This window comes from Podarcis pityusensis (genome assembly GCF_964106645.2).
Source record: "Podarcis pityusensis genome assembly, chromosome: 3".
Taxonomy (NCBI): domain Eukaryota; kingdom Metazoa; phylum Chordata; class Lepidosauria; order Squamata; family Lacertidae; genus Podarcis; species Podarcis pityusensis.
The window spans coordinates 69,242,323-69,263,262 of NC_138026.1; the positions used below are offsets into that span (position 1 = coordinate 69,242,323).

The 20,940-nt window shown below is 42.1% G+C and overlaps 2 protein-coding genes across 5 annotated transcripts in view; both read left to right on the forward strand.

Annotated features, from left to right (window-relative positions):
- The first annotated feature begins 58 nt into the window (after window positions 1-58).
- GTF2H5 (general transcription factor IIH subunit 5) lies at window positions 59-3,352 on the forward strand. The gene is made up of 3 exons (XM_080998429.1): window positions 59-181; window positions 1,385-1,442; window positions 2,714-3,352. The coding sequence occupies exons 2-3, from the start codon at window positions 1,408-1,410 to the stop codon at window positions 2,892-2,894; spliced, it is 216 nt and encodes a 71-aa protein (XP_080854555.1). The 5' UTR covers window positions 59-181; window positions 1,385-1,407; the 3' UTR covers window positions 2,895-3,352.
- Window positions 3,353-12,439: 9,087 nt separating this feature from the next.
- The window catches only part of TULP4 (TUB like protein 4), a 107,254-nt gene continuing 98,753 nt past the window's right edge, over window positions 12,440-20,940 (forward strand). For 3 of the 4 annotated variants that reach the window (XR_013983901.1, XM_080998346.1, XM_080998344.1), the window contains exon 1: window positions 12,440-12,683. The gene's annotated coding sequence lies outside the window, so the exon portion shown is untranslated. Of the gene's footprint in view, window positions 12,684-12,808; window positions 12,989-20,940 lie in introns of those variants that run through there. The other variant, XM_080998345.1, reaches the window with a different exon arrangement.

Genomic DNA, 20,940 nt, shown 5'->3' on the forward strand with positions numbered 1-20,940 from the left:
GCAGCCGCCGCCGGCAGATTCCAGCCAATCCCACGGCGAGCTGAGACACGCGCGCACGGGGGTGGGGTGGTGGGCGGGAGCTCGGCGGCTTAAACTGCGCCCGCCTCTTCCGGTTTGCTGGAGAGGCGAGACCTTGGTTTATTTTTCCGCCTCCGAGGGGATGCTGCCGGTTGTGTGAAACGTAAGAGGATGTTTCTCTCTCTCTCCCCCCCCTTCCCCTTGTTTGTCGTGTTCGCCGCCGGCGCTTTCCCTCGGCCAGAGTAGCTGTGCGGCCTCTTCCTCGCGCCCCTCAGTTTTCCTCTTCCTGCTTCGCGCAGCGTCTTGTTGTGTTGTGTGTAGAGAAAGGCTGATGTGATGCCTGGTGGCCAACGCTGAAATGTGCGAAAGGGTTAAGTTATCTTTGCCCCCGCCACCTGATTCTAAACCTGAGCCTCTAGCTCATGAATGATAGCTTTCCCCCCCTTTCTTTTTTGAAAATATTACTTTTTATTTACGTTATTTATGTTTACTCAGTAGGAAAAGTATGAGACTTTAAATATCAGGGTTGTGAGTTGGAGCCCCACGTTGGGCAAAAGATTCCATCAGGACTAGATGACCCTAATGGACCTTCCCAACGCTACAATTCTGTGATTCTCTGTTGAGTGCTAGTACGTGTTTACATATTGTGTTAATGTGTAAATAAATTAATTTAAAAATTGTCCAGTAGCACCTTAGAGACCACCTGAGTTTGTTCTGGGTATAAGCTTTCGTGTGCATGCACACTTCTTCAGATACTGTACACTGAAACAGAAGTCACCAGACCCTTATACAGTGGTACTTTTGGTTGTGGATGGGATCCATTCTGGAGGTCCAGTCGGATCCCGAGGTTTCCGCATGCGCGTGTGGCGAAACCCACTAAAATACTTCCAGGTTTGCCATGCATGCATCCCAAAGTTTACATAACAGCATATAGTGGGAGGGTAGGGTGGGGTTTTTCCCAGAAGGGTAGTAGAAGATGGGTGATTGACTCAATGGGTATGGTAATGCTGTTGAAGCAAGGGATAGTATGCAGATGACCAAAAATAGCTTTAGCATATGTAATGAGACAAGAATCTAATATCGCTGTTCAGACCAGGTCTCTCCCTAGTTTTCAGTTTAGTAATAAGTTGTAATTCAGCAACTTCTCGTAACAGCCAGTAATGTGTAACGTTAGCAACTTGTTTTACTAGTTGTAGGGTGATTGAGAGTGCAATTCTCTGCATGCAAAATACCTAACTGGTTTCAATGAGGCTTTTCCTGAATTCCTCCATAGGACTGAAGCCTTAAAACTTCAGTAAACTTTCTTCTCCTATAAACTGTGTCACACATATATTTTTACTCATTTTTTATTTATCGGTTTCTTTAGGAATCTGAAAATCTTTTGTGAAGATGGTGAATGTTTTGAAAGGAATACTTATAGAATGGTAAGTAGCACATTATATGTGGGGCTGCCTCTGAAGATGGTTCAGAAACTTCAGCTGGTGCAGAATCCAGCAGCCAGGTTGTTCACCAGGGCAAGACCATTTGAGCATATAATACCAATCCTGGCCCAACTGCACTAACTGCCAATCAGTTTCTGGGCCCAATTCAAAGTGCTGGCTTTGACCTATAAAGCCTTAAATGGCTTGGGACAGCAATACTTCAAGGACCGCCTCTCCCCCTATGAATCAACCTGGACCATGTGATTGTCATCTTAAGCCCTTCTTTGGGTGCCTCTTCTGTGAGAGGTCCAAAGTGTGGCAACATGAGAACAGGCCTTTTCTGTGGTGGCTCCTTGTTTGTGGAATGCTCTCATCAGGGAGGTTCACCAAGCACCTTCATTATATATCTTTATGTGCCAGGCAAAAACTTTCGTTTATAACCTGGCCTTTATTCTTTATCTTGCCTTTTTAAGTGAGCAGGATGTTTTAAGTGTATTTCGTTTTCCTCTTGGTTTTAATGTATTTATTTGCAGGAGGGTTTGTCTGTCTGGTTGAAAGTTGCTTTGGGTTGCCCCGGCTAAGCTAAAGCGATGGACAAATTTTATAAACAATAATAAATGAAATGACATAAGTGAAACTGGAAACTGGTTATTATAATTCCTGAATGAAATCATTGGCATGGAGTATGAATAAAAGTAGGAGACTAGAAAAAATGGCCTTTCCTAAATCTAAGACTCTTGAGATACAGAATAAATATCTTCATTCAAATTGTTGAACCACCCTGCAATATGTTATGCTTTAATTTTTGTCCGTTATACCACATTTCCTTTCCCCTCTAGTTGAAAAGTATTGTTGCTTGTAATACAGCTATCATGCCTACTACCATAACTCTATGATTGTGTTCCCTGTCCAGCTCAGCCTATTTGAAGGCCAGATTTTTACATTATAAACAGCTTGACTGAATATTAGTTGTATTTTGATAGGTTAAGCTCAAAGAGCTGCTCAGACTCCTAGCTTTCAAAAGGGGTCTTAACTGCAGCACTCCCAATTTCTTTTTCTGAAGCTCACCAGCTATGTAATAACTTTAGAGCACTCTGGGGATTTCAGTAATGCTTCTGAAGACCATCCAGTTTCCATGACTACAGAGGTAAGTAACAAACCAGTCCTGAAAACATACTCCTGAGCTGCCTTATAGTTCAGTTATTCCAAAAGAGTGTAAATTTAATTCAGTTAAAGTATCATGTGATGTGACCATTTTATTTGTGCCTCCACAGTGACCCAGCCATGAAGCAGTTTCTGCTGTACTTGGATGAATCAAATGCCCTGGGGAAGAAGTTCATCATACAAGACTTGGATGAAACACATGTCTTTGTGTTAGCTGAGATGGTTTACTTCCTGCAGGAGAAAGTGGGAGAGTTAATGGACCAGAACTCTTTTCCCATTACACAAAAATAGAAAATGGGACTGGAATTGTCTGTGTCTAACTACAATCAATAAATGTGGAACTGAAACTTTATGTGTAATAGATTTGGTGGAGATTCAATAGCAAAAGTCACTATAGCAAATAAACTATTTAATTAGATTGTATGTTCAAAAATTCTCTTTGATTTTCTTGCTGTGGTAGTTACAGACTATGAAGTATAGTTTTCTGATAGCCAGTAAAGTGTCTGCCACTGCAAGTGATTTTAGAGTTTACTTGTTTGAACTTTAGGTTATGCTTTATTGAGGGTGAGGGAAATCAATGTTCATATTGTTTATTCTTTGTAACTTTCCTTTTAGAGGGAAGATAACCTTAAAGCACATATGCCTTCTGTTTTTAATGGATTGTGCAACTTTTTTACAGGACCAAAGGAGACTACCAAATTTCTTGTGATGGACCTTGAAAAATAAACAATAATATGAATCCTGCATAACATTGAATAATTTTCAACAGGTTTATAGCTCTGTCTTATACATTTTTAGAGAACTACATTTCACTAAGTTTCATCAGGTTTGTGTATAGGATTGCAGTCTTAGGCACACTTACCTGGGAGTAAGCCCAGTTGAATTCAGTAGGATTTACTTCTGAGTAGAGATTGCACTGTTGGAAAGTGTTCTTGTGCTTGGTTTGGTCAGGCTTTTATTTTTTTAGCATTTCCAGGAATTTTCTTCTTTTGATTTATAGGGTTCATTATGAACCCTACTGAAATGAAGTTTGAAACTTTTATTCAGGCTTTTACAATATTGTATAAAAATAGAGTGCAATAAAGATTTTATAGCTAATTATGAAATCTAAAAAACAGGAAGGAATTAAACCTTTGGGCACTGAGAAGGTTAGTATGCATTACTTGCACCTGCTTCTACCAATGCAGATGTTTTCCCATTAATTTAAAATCATGTCACTTGCTAAGTGGCTATTATGGTGATGCAACACAGTTACTAATTATAACGCACAAATCACATTTAATGCCTTTGGACTCGTAATATTTAAGGGTAAAAAGCCCTGTGTTGTTCCTATTGTACAGATGGAAGATGAAGATGCTTAAGGCTATGCAGTCATTCTCTGGGTAGCATGACCTTTGTATGTGGGTCCAAGGTCAATGCTCCACCTAGTGGGCCAGCTCAATCCCTTATTGTGTCAAGAGGCTTTCCTCTCTTCCTTTCACAAAAAAAATGTGTATTCTAAGCTTCAGCTTGTTGCTGTGCATGGATGGGAGAAATCAGAATGTGAATTTTAAGGGAAAGAGCAAGCCATTTCTTCTCAGATGCTTGATATAGCACCAATAATCTATTAAGATTCTGATTTAAATCAAACACACCTGCTGGTCTAAAAGCCTTATCAATGAGAAAATATACCAGTAAGGGAGCTTACCAGGTTTTACAACAATTTGTTTTTGTTTTTTAATCCAAAACAAATTGAAAGAATGGCATAGCTGCTTCCCTTGCCCTCCAGTCTGTTGCTTTCCTTATAAAAGGAGAGTGAGAAATCTGAGATGTATTTTATTTTAACCAGGTGCATGGTTTCTTTCAGTTAGTTCATTACTTATGCAGGAAAAAGGAAGGAGTTGTCACTTTTTCAAGTACTGGTAACATGCTTAAGCAATTAAAACGGGGTTTTATTAATCTTGTTTTCCCAGTTTAATAATTTTGGCTTCTCATGTGCATTGAAAGAGAATCCTGACAGTGCAAGGGAATTGTCTAGGGCAAGAATGACCCACAAGCAGCATGAAGGCAGCAGGTGGCCTATGAGATTATTTGTCCAGCTTTCAGGACTACATGCAAGGAAGCAGCATCCATGATCCCACTACTTGGCTCTGCTTTCATGCTGTTTTCCTTCTCCCCTCCCCTATTAGTTTCCTTTTGTGCTCTCTCTCTCACTTCCCTGCTTTATATACGTTCGGTTTATAAAGTGCATATGTGATACTCATACTCTGAGCCCCTTGGTCAAAAAAGCATCCCACAAATTAGAATGAAGCAGCTGGTCATCGCTGTTCTAGATCTCTTTCCAGCCCCTCCCATTCAGCTGGCTTCTGTAATGCTATGCTCTGAAGACACTTGTGCACCTCTTCCAGAGGTGCATGCAAACAGAAATGGGGCAAGAGCAGGTTTTCCACTGAAATTGTTTACCTTTGGCAAAGAAGTCATCTGCATGACCCATCTTTTTTTTTAAAAAAAGAGCAGTGAACAAAGAGTCAACACAAGAACGTAGAAAGTCACCCGAGAGACATACTTCTTTTATTATGCTTCCTACACTAATCATATCCAAAAGAGCATGTTCCATTGTCGGCTCAGAGAATGGTCTGCTGGCACATGCAGTGATGCATTTCTGATGAATCTGTATCCTTGGAAGCTGTCCAGGTGAGAGCCTGTTGGGAATTATATATAAGCTGCTCTGAGCCCTTTGTAGGCAAGGTGAGACTTAATAAAACAAAATAAGTGCCTTTAAAGTCAGGAATTACTCTAATCAATATATGTGTATTGATTATGAGTGATATCATAGTGGAAGGATGCTTGATTTTAATCTATTATATAAAAGGAAGATGGGAAGAAATGTGTTTATTCAGAGAAGTTACATCCTGCTGAGACCCTGAGAGGCTCTCAAAGCAGCTTGCAAAGGACTTGCACAATACAATCACACTCAAGTGTAGCATCAGAAACATAAATAGACATAGCAGGATAACAGCTATTTTTGTATTTCCAGACGTGGGGAATTGACCATTCTGTTTTTTAAATTTCCGATAGACTGGTATAACCTGAAACCTGCGCAACACCCAATAGAGCCTTGTTTGAATGTCTGCTACGTCCTCTCACCCTCCCATATGCAGACAGATGGCTTCACCACCATGCTTTGTTTACCATTGAACTTGATAAAACAGCACATACATGCATACATACATAATTTTATTTGTATGCTGCCATTCCATAGTTCAAGCCATGCTCAAGGCAGCTTTCAACATGAAAAATATACATAATGACAACATAACGAAAGCTGGAGAAAGCACGGTGTCGGAAAAGTTTTGGAAAAGCTTCAAAAATCACCAAAGTCTTCAAAAACCTCAAAAAAGGCTACCACACCGCGTGCTATGAGTTGCTCCTCGAAGTCAAGTCGCAACTGTATTAACGGTTTTAAGAAAAAGGAAACAAATTTGCAAGACGTTTCCATCTTGCGAAGCAAGCCCATAGGGAAAATCGTCTTGCGAAGCAACTCAAAAAACCAAAAACCCTTTCGTTTTGCGAGTTTTCCGTCTTGCGAGGCATTCGTCTTGCGAGGTACCACTGTAATAAAAGTAGGCAACACTAACAGAGCAATCCTGTGCAAGTTTACTCTGAAGTTAATTAGCATTTAGTTCAACGGGGTTTGTTCCCAGGTAAGTGGCATAGCATTTCCACCCAAGTACGGTATGTCATCAGGTGGTGAGAAGAAAAGGTATTATTTTGTTTCTTTTATTATTTCTAGCCCACCCTTAATCATAAATGATCTATGGTTAGGGAACAATAAAACATTTTAAAACCTTAATGATACCATAAAACGAGCAGTTAACAAATCAATACCCAGAGCTACCACAGAAATAACTATATCTTAACACAGTCTGGATAGTAGTACTTCACAAATGCCTGAGCAAATAAGTGTATTATTGCTGGGAACAAAACCAAAGAAGAGATGGCAACAGTCATATCCCAAGAGGGAGGCCATTCCACAAATGGGGTGTCGCCACGGAGAAGGCCTCCCATGTCACCACGTAAGAAATCTCACCTAGCAGTGGAGCATCAAGAAGGCCTCCTCTCAACTATGATGGGGTACATTTCTGGACTTTTTTAAAAGCAGAAACTGATGTTGGGGAAACAAGTCTCCATTTTCAAATATTTATGTCACTGGACAGACATTCAAAGATTTCCGAATTTGAATTTTGAATCAGAGATTTGATGATTACAACTTGGGACATTTTTCTAGTTTGGGGTATAACTTCAATGTTTGGGGGGGTCTGTATGTATCATTGTTCAAATTTTAGTGAGAAGGCCTGAATTTTTGTCCCCACAAATGCATATATATATTTAACATCAATTTAGCCCCTAAAGTCCTCAAATCCAGCCCATCTACTCCACATTTGACATAGTATGACATCCGATGTGGACTATGAAATGCCCCCTATGAGTATTCTAGCTATTCCCTCTTTATTTGTAATGTGTAATTGGCACATTCCAGTGTCAATTAAAAATATTTCTTATTTAGATGCACCTTTCAAAAATGCGCTTACAACTTACGGTATTTATATCCTTCTAATAGTTGCTTGTTGGTTTCAGTATTTGCTGTTGGTGGTTGCTCTCTACTTTTTCACTTTTTTCTGATTGTGTTCGTTCTTTATTAAAGTTAGCTAACTTGGAAGCTTCATTGTGGAGCTAAATGGTGTAATACAAAATTTTAATTTGCTGATTTCAGACAATTATTATTTTATTATTCATTAAGTTTATATACCGCCCTTCATCCAAAGATCATAGGGCAGTTTACAGCATAATTATCCAGAAGTAACAACTTGAACTGAGCAACTGCAAAGGGCTATCCCACTTCACTCTAGATATCATGGGTCTGTGAGATATATCTTAAAAGAAAGAACAGACTGCTATTGTGCGTGTTCTGTATTATACTGATTTTTATGCTTATAACACAAATGAGAGGAAACTAATTCAGTGAGGCAGGATGTTCAGCTCAGCAATCATTAATCCGGATAATCAGGTATTACAAGAAGTGAGTAAAAAGCTGAAGAGTAGCCTTTCCAGATTTCTCAGGACTCAAAACACTTCCACTTGTGGCTGACATCATTTGTCATGGCTAGTGTTTGCATGTGTTCCATTTTAAAGCTTGGGCTTTAACAAGCATGATAGATCAAAGGTGTGCATGGACTAGAATAATGTCTTTAACAACTAAAGTTGTTTGCACAATGTTTGAAAGGTGATCCTATATCTGTACCACTAGATGCATGTTCAGGCTTTCCACAAGTTCAAGAACTCTGCACGATTGAGATTTCCAAACGTGGAGAATCTATGTGTGTACAAGTGTTTGTGCATCTCCTTTTCTTTCAGCACAGTTGGCCATGATAATATTGGGAGCAGCCGCGCTAGACAGATGGGATCCTGCTCACCTCTTTTGTATGGCTCCTACAAGTGCTATTTTTCTAGAAAAAGAGGTGCCGGAACTCACCATGAACTCACCCTTGTTCTCTTATAATGGCAATGGTACCCACCTGAGGTGCCAGAACTGAGTTCCCGTGAGTTCCGGCTGAAAAAGCCCTGGTTCCTACACACAGGAGGAACAAATGAATAGGGCTCCTATTTCTTGTGTCAAGTAGACTGTGGAGAGATGGAGTTGTATTCAGTAGATTCCGTGTGCAGGATTCAACTAATGCTTCATTCTTGTGGAAACCTATGCAAGGACTTCTGCAAGAGCAATGGGATTTTCCCCACTTCTATGCATGCACCTTCTGCAATTGGCTTGCGATAGTGTGAAGAGAACCCTGAGAAAAGCATGGAAGAGGAGATGGGGATCGTTCTGACTGGCAACCTGAATTTTTTTGCACTGACAGAACGATTGCCATAGCACTATACAGTATTGAACTCCTCCCACTGAAATGAATAACCCTAAGTTAAGTCATGTCTATTACAGTGGTACCTCGGGTTACATACGTTTCAGGTTACATACGCTTCAGGTTAAAGACTCCGCTAACCCAGAAATAGTGCTTCAGGTTAAGAACTTTGCTTCAGGATAAGAACAGAAATCGGGCTCCGGCGGCGCAGCAACAGCAGTAGGAGGCCCCATTAGCTACAGTGGTGCTTCAGGTTAAGAACAGTTTCAGGTTAAGAACAGACCTCCGGAAGGAATTAAGTACTTAACCCGAGGTACCACTGTAATTTCAATGGGTCTAATTCTGAGTAGGAGTAGCATTTGATACCATCCAAAGTTATTATATCTTATATAGAACCATAGAGTTGGAGGGGACCGTTTAGGCTTTCTGGTCCAAGCTTTGCTCAGTGAAGGAACTACAGAGCTGCAGCCTCTCCTTAAAAATGTTCACTGAGGGACAGCCCACTTCCTTTCATTTAACAGATCAGTTAACAACTGAGTGTTAGATTGACACCAACTCACAGCTGCTTCTGATAATACTTCTTGCTTTCGCAGGAGGGCACTCACAAATCACTCCCATTAAAAAACATGGTAGACATTCTGTGCCACAGACATGATTTGTTCTGAAATTTGCAACTTTCTTCTGGATTTGTGAATGGTATTGGCATTATTGTTTTTGTCAATTACTCTCCTGTTATTAGAAAAGGTGGTCTTGGGATTCAGCAGTCAACAGATGTGGTAACATGATACCACTGTATGCTAGTGGTGTTTTATATCAAGACTCTGAAAAATCCAAGAGCATAAAATATAAAAAAAAATAGTGTGATACTGCTAGGCAGGTAGGACAGGAGAGATGGAAACAGGATCCATGGTGAATATGCCACACTCATTCCCCAACCAAGAGAAATCTAGTTTTGCCCTCTAACAGATTTTATGGTGTTTACGCAAGAATTATAGTACAATCAAGGCAAAACTCAATTATGCTTATTGTCATTCAATCCAACAAATTTGCAGTGCTGGATTATGTATGCTATGAGTTAGGAGAGCTAAGTGTGTGTGTTTTTTTTTTAACACAAGACAATTTACAACATGCAACATCTCCTCCAGGCTGTCATTGCTTATTGCTGCAAAGATCCCACCATGACTTTGCTGAAACCAATTTTACAAGATTTTGCAACATGTCAAGCAATATCCTGAAAAAGCAAAAACAAGTACCTAGAACAATGACTAAGACTTTTACAGTAGATTAAGGAGCATAAGACTATCAGTGGCTACTAGTCATGTTAGTTATGTTCTACCTCCAATCAGAAGCTGTATGCTTCTGAGTGCCAGTTACTGGGAAATACTAGCAAGGAATGATTGTGAGCAACACCATGGGAAGGGTCTTTCCAGGTATCCCAAACCCCTGCATTCGGAAGCCTTGTAATATGCCACCGTAGGAAAGGGGCTGCGAGCAGCATCATGGGAGGGGTGGTTTGAATTTCTCCATGGGAGGGGTTCCGAGGAATGAAGGTGAAACTCTCAAGCTCTCTTGTTGTTTCTGCTGTTATGCTATTATATTTGTAGCATTGAAATGTTCTTTGTATGGTGTTTTATATGCTATTATAGTGCTGTTTTATTAGTATGAAATTGTTTTTTGTGATTGTCATTTTTGAGACGTACTGCTGCTCTTTTTGTTGTAAGTTGCTTTGTGCATGATTTTTGTGTGTGAAAAGGTGGCAAAAATTTTTAATTATTATGAGAGTAATGATGCTGCACTCAGGCCCTGCTCATGGGGTCCCTTTAGGCATCTCGTTTACCATGAAGAGAACAGGATACTGGACTAGATGAGTCTTTGGCCTGATCCAGCTCGGCTCTTCTTTTGATTTAAATTTCAGTGTAACTATTGCTCAGAAATCCATTCCACTCCAGAGTCACCCTCTAACTCCAGTGCTCATACCAGGTTAGTTGATTTTATTAAAATGCTAAATCTAGCATACAACAAAATAATCACAGAAAACAGGTATTAAAATATCACAGCAGAGACAGGGGGCGGGGCACAGAGACATCAGTAATACACTCCAGACTTTCAATATAATACAAACTATAACATGTCTATACAAATAAAAACACCAATTCTTATTTTCAGGGGGGTGAGGTGGGTTTCCATCGCACCTTTTGTCTGTGAACCTCTGCACGTACTCCTACTCTATTGTTTTATCCACAGCTTATACCAGTTTTAAACCTGTATCTGAATCTTATTTGAATTCATAGTTTATTCATCAACAGGGCACTTGCAACTTTCTGCCTCATAACTTCAAAGGATAATAGTTTGTCTATTTCCCATGTCGACAACATTTGAGCGATTATTAAAATGTCCCCATCATGTTATTTCTTACTTGTCATTTTAAAGTTAAATTCTCCTTCAAAGTTAAATTAGCTGGAACAGAAGCTATATGCATTCTAGTAAATTCCATTTTTTATTATTTCAGCAAGCCTACCTAAACATATAATCTATTTCCACAGAGGTGTGTCTGAATTTATTATGCATCGAATGCTGAAGATGCACCTCTTCACCCTGGCCTTTAGAGATATGGTATATTACTAAGGACCCACCCTATTCCTGGCTGCACTTTGTTTTAAATTGTTTTTAATATTGCATTGACAAACCATGGTAAGCTGCCTTGGGACCTTATGGTGAAGTGCAAGTAAGAAATTTAAATCATCATCATTTTGCAGAGTGGTGTGTTCGCTCTGTTTGGACACCTCATAAGATGTTGTAACCTAAATTTGCATGGTTATTGAGATCAAGGAATGGATTTTCATCTGTGAGGATGCAACTGCCTGCCATTTTGAATCAAGAAGGCGGACCCAAACTTTCAAAACTGCACTGATTTTTTTGTTTTATTAGAATTCCAGAGCAATGCAAGTTATGAGGGTGCTAGTAATAACAACATTGGTTTTAGGTGGTTTACTGTTTTTATTTGTTTTATTGTTATTTGTACATTTCTTTTAAGTTTTTATTTTATTGTTTTTAAAATTTTATTATGTATACGACATTGATTAAATGATTTATAAATCCAGCGGCAGACTTGGGGGTCTCAAATTTCTGTGGTGCCCTGTGCAATGCTAAAATTTGGCCTGCCCATTCTACATTATTGTTGCAGCGACCCTTGCAGTGCCAGAGCCCAGTGCAACTGAACTGGTAGTGCTACCCTAAAACCGCCTCTGAACAATCATTCTAAATACAAACACATCTTTTCTGAATTATAGAGGATTAGGCAGAATGGCTGCAATTAGGAAGTAGGAAAGCGAGGACACACCCTTTTCCATCCTGGGAGGCCCATTATATATGACAGTTATAAAGCTATTGATGCTGGATCAAGGTTGGCGCTGTAGGCAGCAATAAGACAGAATTTGCAGTTGTTGCTCCAGAAAAAACCAACGGCCTATAAACCACCTAAGAATCTGTACTTAAATATACCACAAAGAAAACACATCCCTTGGGGAAGTTGCACAACACCCCAGAACGATGTCTTAAATCACGGGAATATTGTTAAGCAATGCAGTTATTAATGTTATTACAAACGTTCAAAAAACGCAGTGGCAAATGATAAAACAATAACGGAATCTTCCTTTCGCGATGAAAATAAAGGAATCGCATTGAGGCAGCACCAGGCCGAGGCCTGAAAGCCGCATCCTTTGACCCGAAGCGACTGCCTCCGCTCCCGTATAGCGGGGTGGACAGGCTCGGCTGCGATGCCCCGCCGCGCGGAGGGGCCAAAGCGCTCTGCACGTGCTCAGAGGCGCGGCTCGCCTTTGGCCCTCCTCGCGTGACACCGAGCGAGAGACCCCGACACGGAGAAGAGGAGGAGGAGGAGGAGGAGGGGGCCGAGGCGGAGTTGCGGGTGGGGAGGGGGCGGCGAGAGAAAGAGAGAGAAGCAAGTAACATGTTGGGTCATGTGGCTGCGTCACGTGAAAGGGGAGTCAGGCCCAGCAGCAGCAGCAGCAGGACCGAGAGACAGAGACACAGACAGACTCTGGACTCCGGGCTGGTTGGGGAGGAGCAACGGCAGGCAGACGGGGCTGGCGGGGCGGAAGCCACACAGGACGAGCTCTAGTGGCTGCCGCCGGCGCTGCCTGTTTAGTCTGCTGCGCCCTGGACGGAGGTAAGGAATTGGCCTGTGTGTCTGTGTGTGTGTGTGTCCCATTTTCTTTTAACTGCATCCACCCACCCTATTAGCTGCTATGTGGACACTGGATCCCTCTCTCTTTTCTTTCTTCTTCTCTCTCCCCCCTCCTCCAATTGCATTCCCTCCTGGCGGTATGATTCTCCCTTCCCCGCGGGAGGAGGATGCAGGATCTCTGTGTATGGGCGGGAGAACCTTGCCAGGGCTGATGTTGGTGCCTATAAAATCCTGCCCATCTCCCCTCCATGTCAGATCAGATGCTCCGGCTGCTTGTGAATGTTGAGGTATTTTAGTTGTTTGTTTTTCCTCTCGCGATGGAGCAGGGCTGCTTCTCGCTCGGCAAGAGATTTCGTGTGGCTTTATTTTCATTTGCTCTATTATATTCATCATTATTATTTTTTTAAAAAAGGAGAGGGTGGGGGAGAAGAGCGTGGGACTTCTGAAAGCAGCAAAAATACAGGCTGCCCAGAGGTGTGGGGGTGGAGGCGATTGGGGTCGGGGTGGTGGCTGTGGCGGGTAGGTGGGTGGGTGAGTGGGAAGGTGGCTGTGTGTTGTTGTGTCATGCAAGGAGCCAGGTGGCTTCTGGTTTGTGGTTCTTTTGTTCTGATGGACCACCTGATTTTGCCCCCCCCCCTTTCAGGGTGCGCTGTTTTTGTCTACAGTCTTGCCTGCCAACTAGCCAGCCATCCAGGAGGCTATGTAGGAAAGGAGGCAGTGACTGGAATGGAGCCCCTTGTTTTGCTTGTGGTGTAGGTTTACAGCAAAACCACCCCTCTTTCCTCTTCTCAAACCCCTTCCCTGTGCTTCCTTCCTATGTGTCACGCCATTGAAGGAATTTTGATTTTCTGAACCTTCCTGTGTAATATAGCTTGCTGGATGGAATATACAGCATTGCTATAGATGGACCTGGCAGTAGCTGCCAGCTTTAAGGACAGAAGAAAGGAGGAGAAACAGCACTAGTTGTTGTCTGAAAAATACTGATGTCATTTACCTGTAGTGCTGGACTTATGGTTAAGTCAGTGCTGAACTTATGGTTAAGTCTTGTTTTGATCTGGATGTTTTTGCTACTGTGTTTCACTTCTTACAAATGATGCTAATTTCTGCACAATTTGAAGATGGGATCACTAAACCTTTTACCTAAAAACTTAGGAGATAGGTAACAAGTAATCAGTAAGGTCCTGGGAAGAAGATTCTGTGAGCTTTCTCTGCTACTACAATTAATCAGACAGTGTGATAACTTTCTCAGCTCTAGGTTAATGGGCAATATCTCCAGCCCTGTCATTTTCTTTCTAATGCTTGTTTATTTCAAATAAAAAGGAGAATTGTTGATGGACTTTCCAGGTTACCCCCCCCCCATAGCTGGTACATGTATCTGTGTTTAGTTATTCTTGCAACGTGTAGGAATAGTTTTGACTAGGTAGGCAATAGGATGTAAAGGGTCATCTGATGAGAACTGTTGGCCATACAACTATATGTTATGCAGCATGTTTCACTGGCAGGTCCATTTTATCATGCTGAAATTTGTCTGCCCAAGGCATCCCTTTCTTAAGCCACATGCTGTGCTCTCAAATGAGAGGCTTTGGTGTTTGTATTCTGATGGGGTTTGCAACATCAGAAACCAGACACTGGCAAAATTAGTTTTAAATGCCAGCCTTTGCAAGAGAAGTTTGTGAAGCGGAAGATGCTGAACTAAAAAGCTCCTCATGCTCCCCCATCCCTCCCACTTAATCAGATTTAAATGGATGGTATCAAAATAAGAAAAGTAGCCCTATCATTTAGCATAGTATGGTTGCAAGCTCTGAAAATTATATTTCATGTTCACGATTCTTCTGATGAGGTTCCTAGAGTTTTTATAGTTTTACTAATATTTCATTTATATTGATCTTTTCTTTAAATAAAAATAATTTTAAAAATAAGATTTGGTTTATTCATCATAGTTTTGCATAAACTCTAGCTGAGAACTAGAATAGCATATGGATTAAGAATCAGCTGTGGGATAGGACAGTCCCAGTTCGCATCTCACCTCTGCTATGAACCTAGCAGACAACTAAGCTACACTTCAGGCTCAGTGTGCTGTCTGTGTTATGAGGATAATAATACTGGAGTATGATGCAGGGCTGTTGTTCACTGAGCTAGGAAATGTGCTATCTAAATACATTAGTATTATAGTAGTAATAATAATGACTGCATTATTATTGATGTAGATTAGGGTGTTTTTGGACTACAGTTCCCATCATCCCTGACCACTGGTCCTGCTAGCTAGGGATGATGGGAGTTGTAGTCCAACAATTAGCGACCCAACTTTGGGAAACGCCAATCTAGAAAGATAGAGAAAGAGGGAATTGCGGGAATATTTACTGCATCGCGCCCTAAGCATAATGTCCCAAGTAAAATCATAAGAGGGTGACCGTGTGGCCACAACAACGTGGGACAGAGAACTTCTGTGCTGTAAAGCAGTGTTCCCCAACCTTGGGCCTCCAGCTGTTTTTGGACTACAACTCCCATCATCCCTTGCTAGCAAGACCAGTGGTCAAGGATGATGGGAATTGTAGTCCAAAAAACAGCTGGAGGCCCAAGGTTGGGGAACACTGCTGTAAAGGATTAGGTAGAAGACAATTAATGTGCTGTTGGGACAAGGTGGGTTGTGGGTGGCAATATTGCAATCCCAGAGGGCATATTTTCCAGGTCAGTACGCTGAGATTAGTGGGTAGAGTTGGGGAAAGTGGAACTTGAAGTGTAGCAGGCAGGACATACTACCCTTCTGAATAGGCAAAGGCAGAAAGCAAGGCTTCTGGTACGTAGAAGCAGACCTGGCCAGTGGAGAGGAATCATCCTGCCCACCAACTGCAGAAGCTGATGTTGCACAACTCTATTCTCCCACACGAGAGGAGGTATCTGAGGCCTAAACACACACAGTCCTTAGTAGTTCTGTAGGATGTGTCCCAGCCTCACAACACAGTGTTCCTGGTTTAAGTCCATGGCATGCTATGATTGTATCCAATGTATTATTTTATTTTATTTTGCCTGCCTGTGTCAGCCACAGTTCTCCTCACCTTTCTTCCCCCTTACCCTATATGGAGTGGGCAGTTCTATGCATGGTTGCCAGAGTCTCACGAGACTATGAATTTCATATTACATATGGTGCATCTGCAAGCTAGTACCATTGTACAAGGGTGAGGCGATAGTCACTGTGATCTGACATTCCAGTTAATGTTCTTCTCACATGAATTCCTCTTGATCTGACGTATTGCCCTCCAGCTGTGGTTGGACTACAACTCTCATCACCTCTGTCTGGGGCTGGTGGGAATTGTAGTCCAAGAACATCTGGAGGGCACCATGTTGGCTCCCCCTGCTCTATCACAGAGGAAATAGGGAAATGCATAGTTCAAAAGTTGCTATGTTAGGAGCAAAGGAGCCTGACTTATACTGAGTCATACCATTGGTCCATCTAGCTCAGTACAGTTGTACCTTGGCTCCCGAACACCTTGGGAGTCGAATGTTCTGGCTCCCAAATGATTGAAAACTGGAAGTGAGTGTTCCGGTTTTCGAACTTTTTTTGGAAGCCAAATGTCCGGTGCAGCTTCCGCTATTGTTTCCAGCACGCCTGCGCAATTGGAAACCAATTGGAAGTCGTGCCTTGGTTTCCAAATGTTTCGGAAGTCGAGCGAACTTCCAGAACGGATTCTGTTTGACTTCCAAGGTACGACTGTACTGTATGCACTGCATTGACTAGCAGCTGCTGCTTCAGACATGGGTCTCTCCCAGCCTTATCTGAGAAGCTTGGGATTGAACCTGAGACCTTCTTCATGCAAAGCAGGTGTCCTACCACATGCTGTGGCCCCTTGCATTGTTTGTGAAGAGCTCATCGAGAGCCGATTCCTGTTCGTTTTCTTCAAGCAAGGCATAGCAGCCTCTGATTTGCCAAATGAAGGGCCAGTTTGTGTTAGCAAGTAGTTCCATGGAAGCTGTTAAATTGCCCCAGTGGCAGCACATCCTTCTGGGCTTGCCATATTAAATTAGTGACTTATTGCAAATGTAGAGCAAGCTCACAGCGATGCAAATTGAAGTGAACTTCATGTGGCCAACACCATAATCTGCTCACAGGGCAGCCCAACCAGTTGACTGGGTAATAAATCCGCCCCCCTTTTTTGCCATGAATCTGTTTTGCTATTCAGGAAAAGGGTTGAAATCTCGCAAAATATCAGAATTGATGGGTCCAGTAAAAAAATAAAAAATTACAACTTAACTTATTCTCTGTCACCGTTATGATGGGCAATCTTCACTTCATAAATGCTGCGTAGAGCAATTTTCAATTGAGTGATTCAGAAAATAATTGGTATGTACGAATCAACTTTTGTGGAAGGCAACTGTCAAACACCTAGAAGAGTGAGTAATAGTTACTATTAACTTTCTTATATGTGATTCTACATAGCCTTGTATGTTGAGCAGCTTTAAAAATGAAATGGAGAATATTTATGGGATGTGGAGAGACCTCTGTAATTTAGACAGAGTTTGCTTAACTTACACCATCATTCCTCAACCTGGTACTCTCCAGATACATTGAACCTTGGCATCAGTCATCACTAGGCATTGACCATGTTGACTAATGAGAGCTGTAGTCCAAAACAAGAGGACGCAAGAGCAGGGGAGACTGGTTTAAAGGATGTAAAGTCCTATAAGAGGGCAGTGTTGTGTGCCTCACCAGTACTTTAATTTATCTCTTACATACAAACCTATGTTATACTGAGTCAAACCACTGCCTTTCTCATTCAGTACCATATACATTGATTGGCAGTGTAAAGGTCCTTGCTTTTGCAGCTTTGGGACTAAGTGGTTTGATCACACGGCCCTGGTGGGGAAGAGCTGCAGCTCAGTAGTAGAGCATCTTTGTGTACAGAAGGTCTGAGGTTCAACCCCTGGCATTTCGCGGCAGGACTGGGAAAGACCTTTGTCTGTAACGCTAAAGACTGTGGCCAGTCAGTGCAGACTGAGGTGGGAAACCTAAGGCTGTGGACCAAATATGGTCTCCAGGTGTCTCTCTCTGGCGCTCAGGATTCTCCCCAGGGGAGGTTCTGTGGCACAAATATAAATCCTTGCGCTGACAGAACTACTTACTTGAATACCACCTATGGGCTCCAGTTCAACCTGGAAATAAGCTCAGTGAACTCAGTGTGACTTGCTTCTTCTGAGTAGAGTTGCCGATGAGTAGATAATGAACTGAAAATTGTCTTTTCATTTCCATTTTTGGTTTCTAATGGCCCGATCCAAATAGCTTGCTGTGCCAACAAAACTGAGATACAGTGACTGCTACTCCAGGCCACAGTTCTGACCTGTGGTATGGCACCAACCCGAGAAGTTTCAAAATTTCAGTGCTGTTCCAATAAGACCTTTAGTCCAGTGTGGAATAAAAGCACCGCACAAAGCCTTTCAGTTTAGTTTATTTTCGTTTTTGTTTATTATTTACATCCTGCTTTTCTGTAGGAACAATTAAAGTAGCTTACAGTAAAAAGGATAAAAATACATCAAGGCAGGAATAAACAAAATTAAAACACTAAATCCGCTGTAAGCAGTAAAAATGACAACAGTTGAAAACATTCGGAAGAGAGCAGTTATTAAAAACTCAAATCTCTAGCGTATAGCAGGTTTAAAACTCTTTGAATAGCAGATCATGCATTAAGAATTAGGTTGAATGTTTATAAAGCACTTCCTAACCACTGAAAGACAGGCAGAGAAGGAGCCCAGCAGGTCTCCACTGAGAGGGCATTCCACAATATTGGCTCCTCACCTAATCTCACTTATGAACAGGACAGAGAGCTTGTTCTTCTGCGACTGATCTTAAGGGCTGTGTTCACAGAGGATTGAAGGGGTGGGGAGAGTCAGTACTGGGAATTGCAGTATTTGATAATGTCACATATAGCGATCCTAAGTTAGGAAAGCTGCACGTGCAGGTTGGATTTACTTCTCCCAGCACACTGTTTTGTAGCTACATTTGAGAAAGCTGTCCTCTGTATTATGGCAATTCAGCATCCTAAGAACGGGTGTCTGATCTTGTTACATTTCAGATTATCTCTTCAGCTTTTATTGATAGCCCCAAGAGCTAGAAACTTCATTTAAAAGTAAGATGAGAATGCCAAGGCATGTAACATATATGGCACCCATAGACTTAGTCATATTAAACTGAGAGCTTTTGATCAAATAGCTTTTATTTGATGAATATTATCCTTTTTAAACAGACCAGTCATTAATTTGATGTATTAAATATGTATTTTATGCAAAACTCAATATCTCAAAGACAAAATAGTTTGGTACTATCTTAAAGGCTAACAAATGTATTATGGCATAAGCACAGGAGCCAACAACATAAGCCATACCACATTTTCTAAACTGGTAATATATGGCAGGCGTGGGGAACAGTTTGCCCTCCAGATGTTGCTGAACTACAACTCTAATCACCTGCAGTAAAAATGGCCAGGTATGATGGGAGTTGTAGCTCAGCAACATCTGGATAGCCAGATGTTTCCCAACCTGTTCTATAAAATTATCTCTTTAGGGAAGCTTGCCTGGCACCCATATTTTCCTTTTGGTGCAAGGCCAATGTTGATCTCTCAGGCTTAAAAAATAATAAAACAATATCATTTTGAGACCTTGACTTTTCCTGCCTCTGTGGTACCCCCGCATAACACAGAAATAATTTTAAGAGGTGTTTTAATAAATATAAACAATCAAAAAATAATCAGTCTTGCTCATCAGTTTGCCCGTTTGCTGTTTCAAGGGGACAAGCCAGACTGCCTCAGTGCAAAGAGAATAAGTTAAACAAACCAGTCATTAAAGATGCCAACACTTTGATAATAGTGGGGAAATGTTTCAGTCCCCTTGGGCATTCTCTAGCAGACTTGAAAGCTGCCATACCTAAAAAAGAAAGTTTCAAAGAGATTCTCCAGCATGAAACTGGAATTATTGTAAAATCTGCAAATGATCATACTTAGCCATTACCCATGAGACTAACTCACTGCGAACACCTTTTTAGGTGCCAGTGTACACTATTTGTGTTGCATTGCCCATTCATTACCAATTAGGAATAGGCTGCTTGCTCTGATTTGATCTTCTGTTTCAGGGAGGGGGTTCAAATATATCCCCACATGCATCTGAAGAAAGTGTGAGGTGTCCATTGGGCGGCTTGGACTGGCTTTGCCTCCTACCAGTTACGTACCCCAGAGCTATGCTCCTTCTGGCTATGTGCACATTCAGCGTACATGGATATATGCACACGTGTACCAACGTATGCATGTAGAATTCCACATGGGGGGCGGATTCTGATTAACCTAGAGGATACTCCCCCCCCCATGTGGAGGTGCTCTCTGTATGCACAGCTGTATGCTTGTAGGACCTTTTCTCATGTGGGCTGAATGTGTATGCCCAGCCTGGTATTTGGCTGCCTTGCACATTGGTAGTTTTTTTTGGGGGGGGGGGGGAGGCTGATGGGGCAAGCAGCTGCCCTCTCAAAAAGATCATGCATTTCACTTATCTGTTGGGTTGGGCCTTATAATCTTGCTTCATGAAATGTTCTCCCTGCCTGATGCCTCTGTCTTTACCCCTTACTAACATTTTCCTTACAAAAAGTCAAGGCAGCCTACATTGCTCTTCCTTTCCCCTCACAACAACCTTGTGTGGTAGGTTATAATTAGAGGCAGTGATAGGCCCAAGGTCACCCAGTGCCCTCTGTTGCTGCGTAGGAGTTTGAACCGGGCCCTCTGCAGTATAAGTCCAACCGCTATACTGCGATGGGAACCTTTTTGGCCCTGTGGGCCCTATGTTTATCTCCCTCCACCCCCACAGGTCAACTTTGATGGGTGGGTGGGGCTACCCGCCTGCCAGTCATCTGGCATCATGATGACTTGTGCTCGTGGGGAGTGGACTCTGCTTCAGCAACATGTTCCCTGCAAGGAACACAGTGGTGAAGCAGCACCCAGCAGGACTGAACCCTGCCCCCGCAGGAGGTCATGGTTGGGGGAGGGGAATGGCTTTTCAGGCCAACTTGGTCCTCCTGGTGGGCCGGAATTGGGCCACAGGCCAGAGGCTCCCCACTCCTGCACTATACCATACTGGCTCCTGTGTTTTGTATAAAATATGCCAGCCAAGGATCTCACAGTCTGTGCATCTCACAAAGTACACTTCGGTCCACAAGCAGTGTGTTAGTCTTTGCTGCAACAAATTGATGGAGCTACACCTCTAGAAC

What these genes read in the sequence shown, in the direction of transcription:
- GTF2H5 (XM_080998429.1), top strand. Translation starts at nt 1,408, where the DNA reads ATGGTGAATGTTTTGAAAGGAATACTTATAGAATG. An exon ending in AAAGGAATACTTATAGAATG is followed by an intron (nt 1,443 to 2,713) that starts GTAAGTAGCACA and finishes GTGCCTCCACAG; the next exon opens with TGACCCAGCCATGAAGCAGT.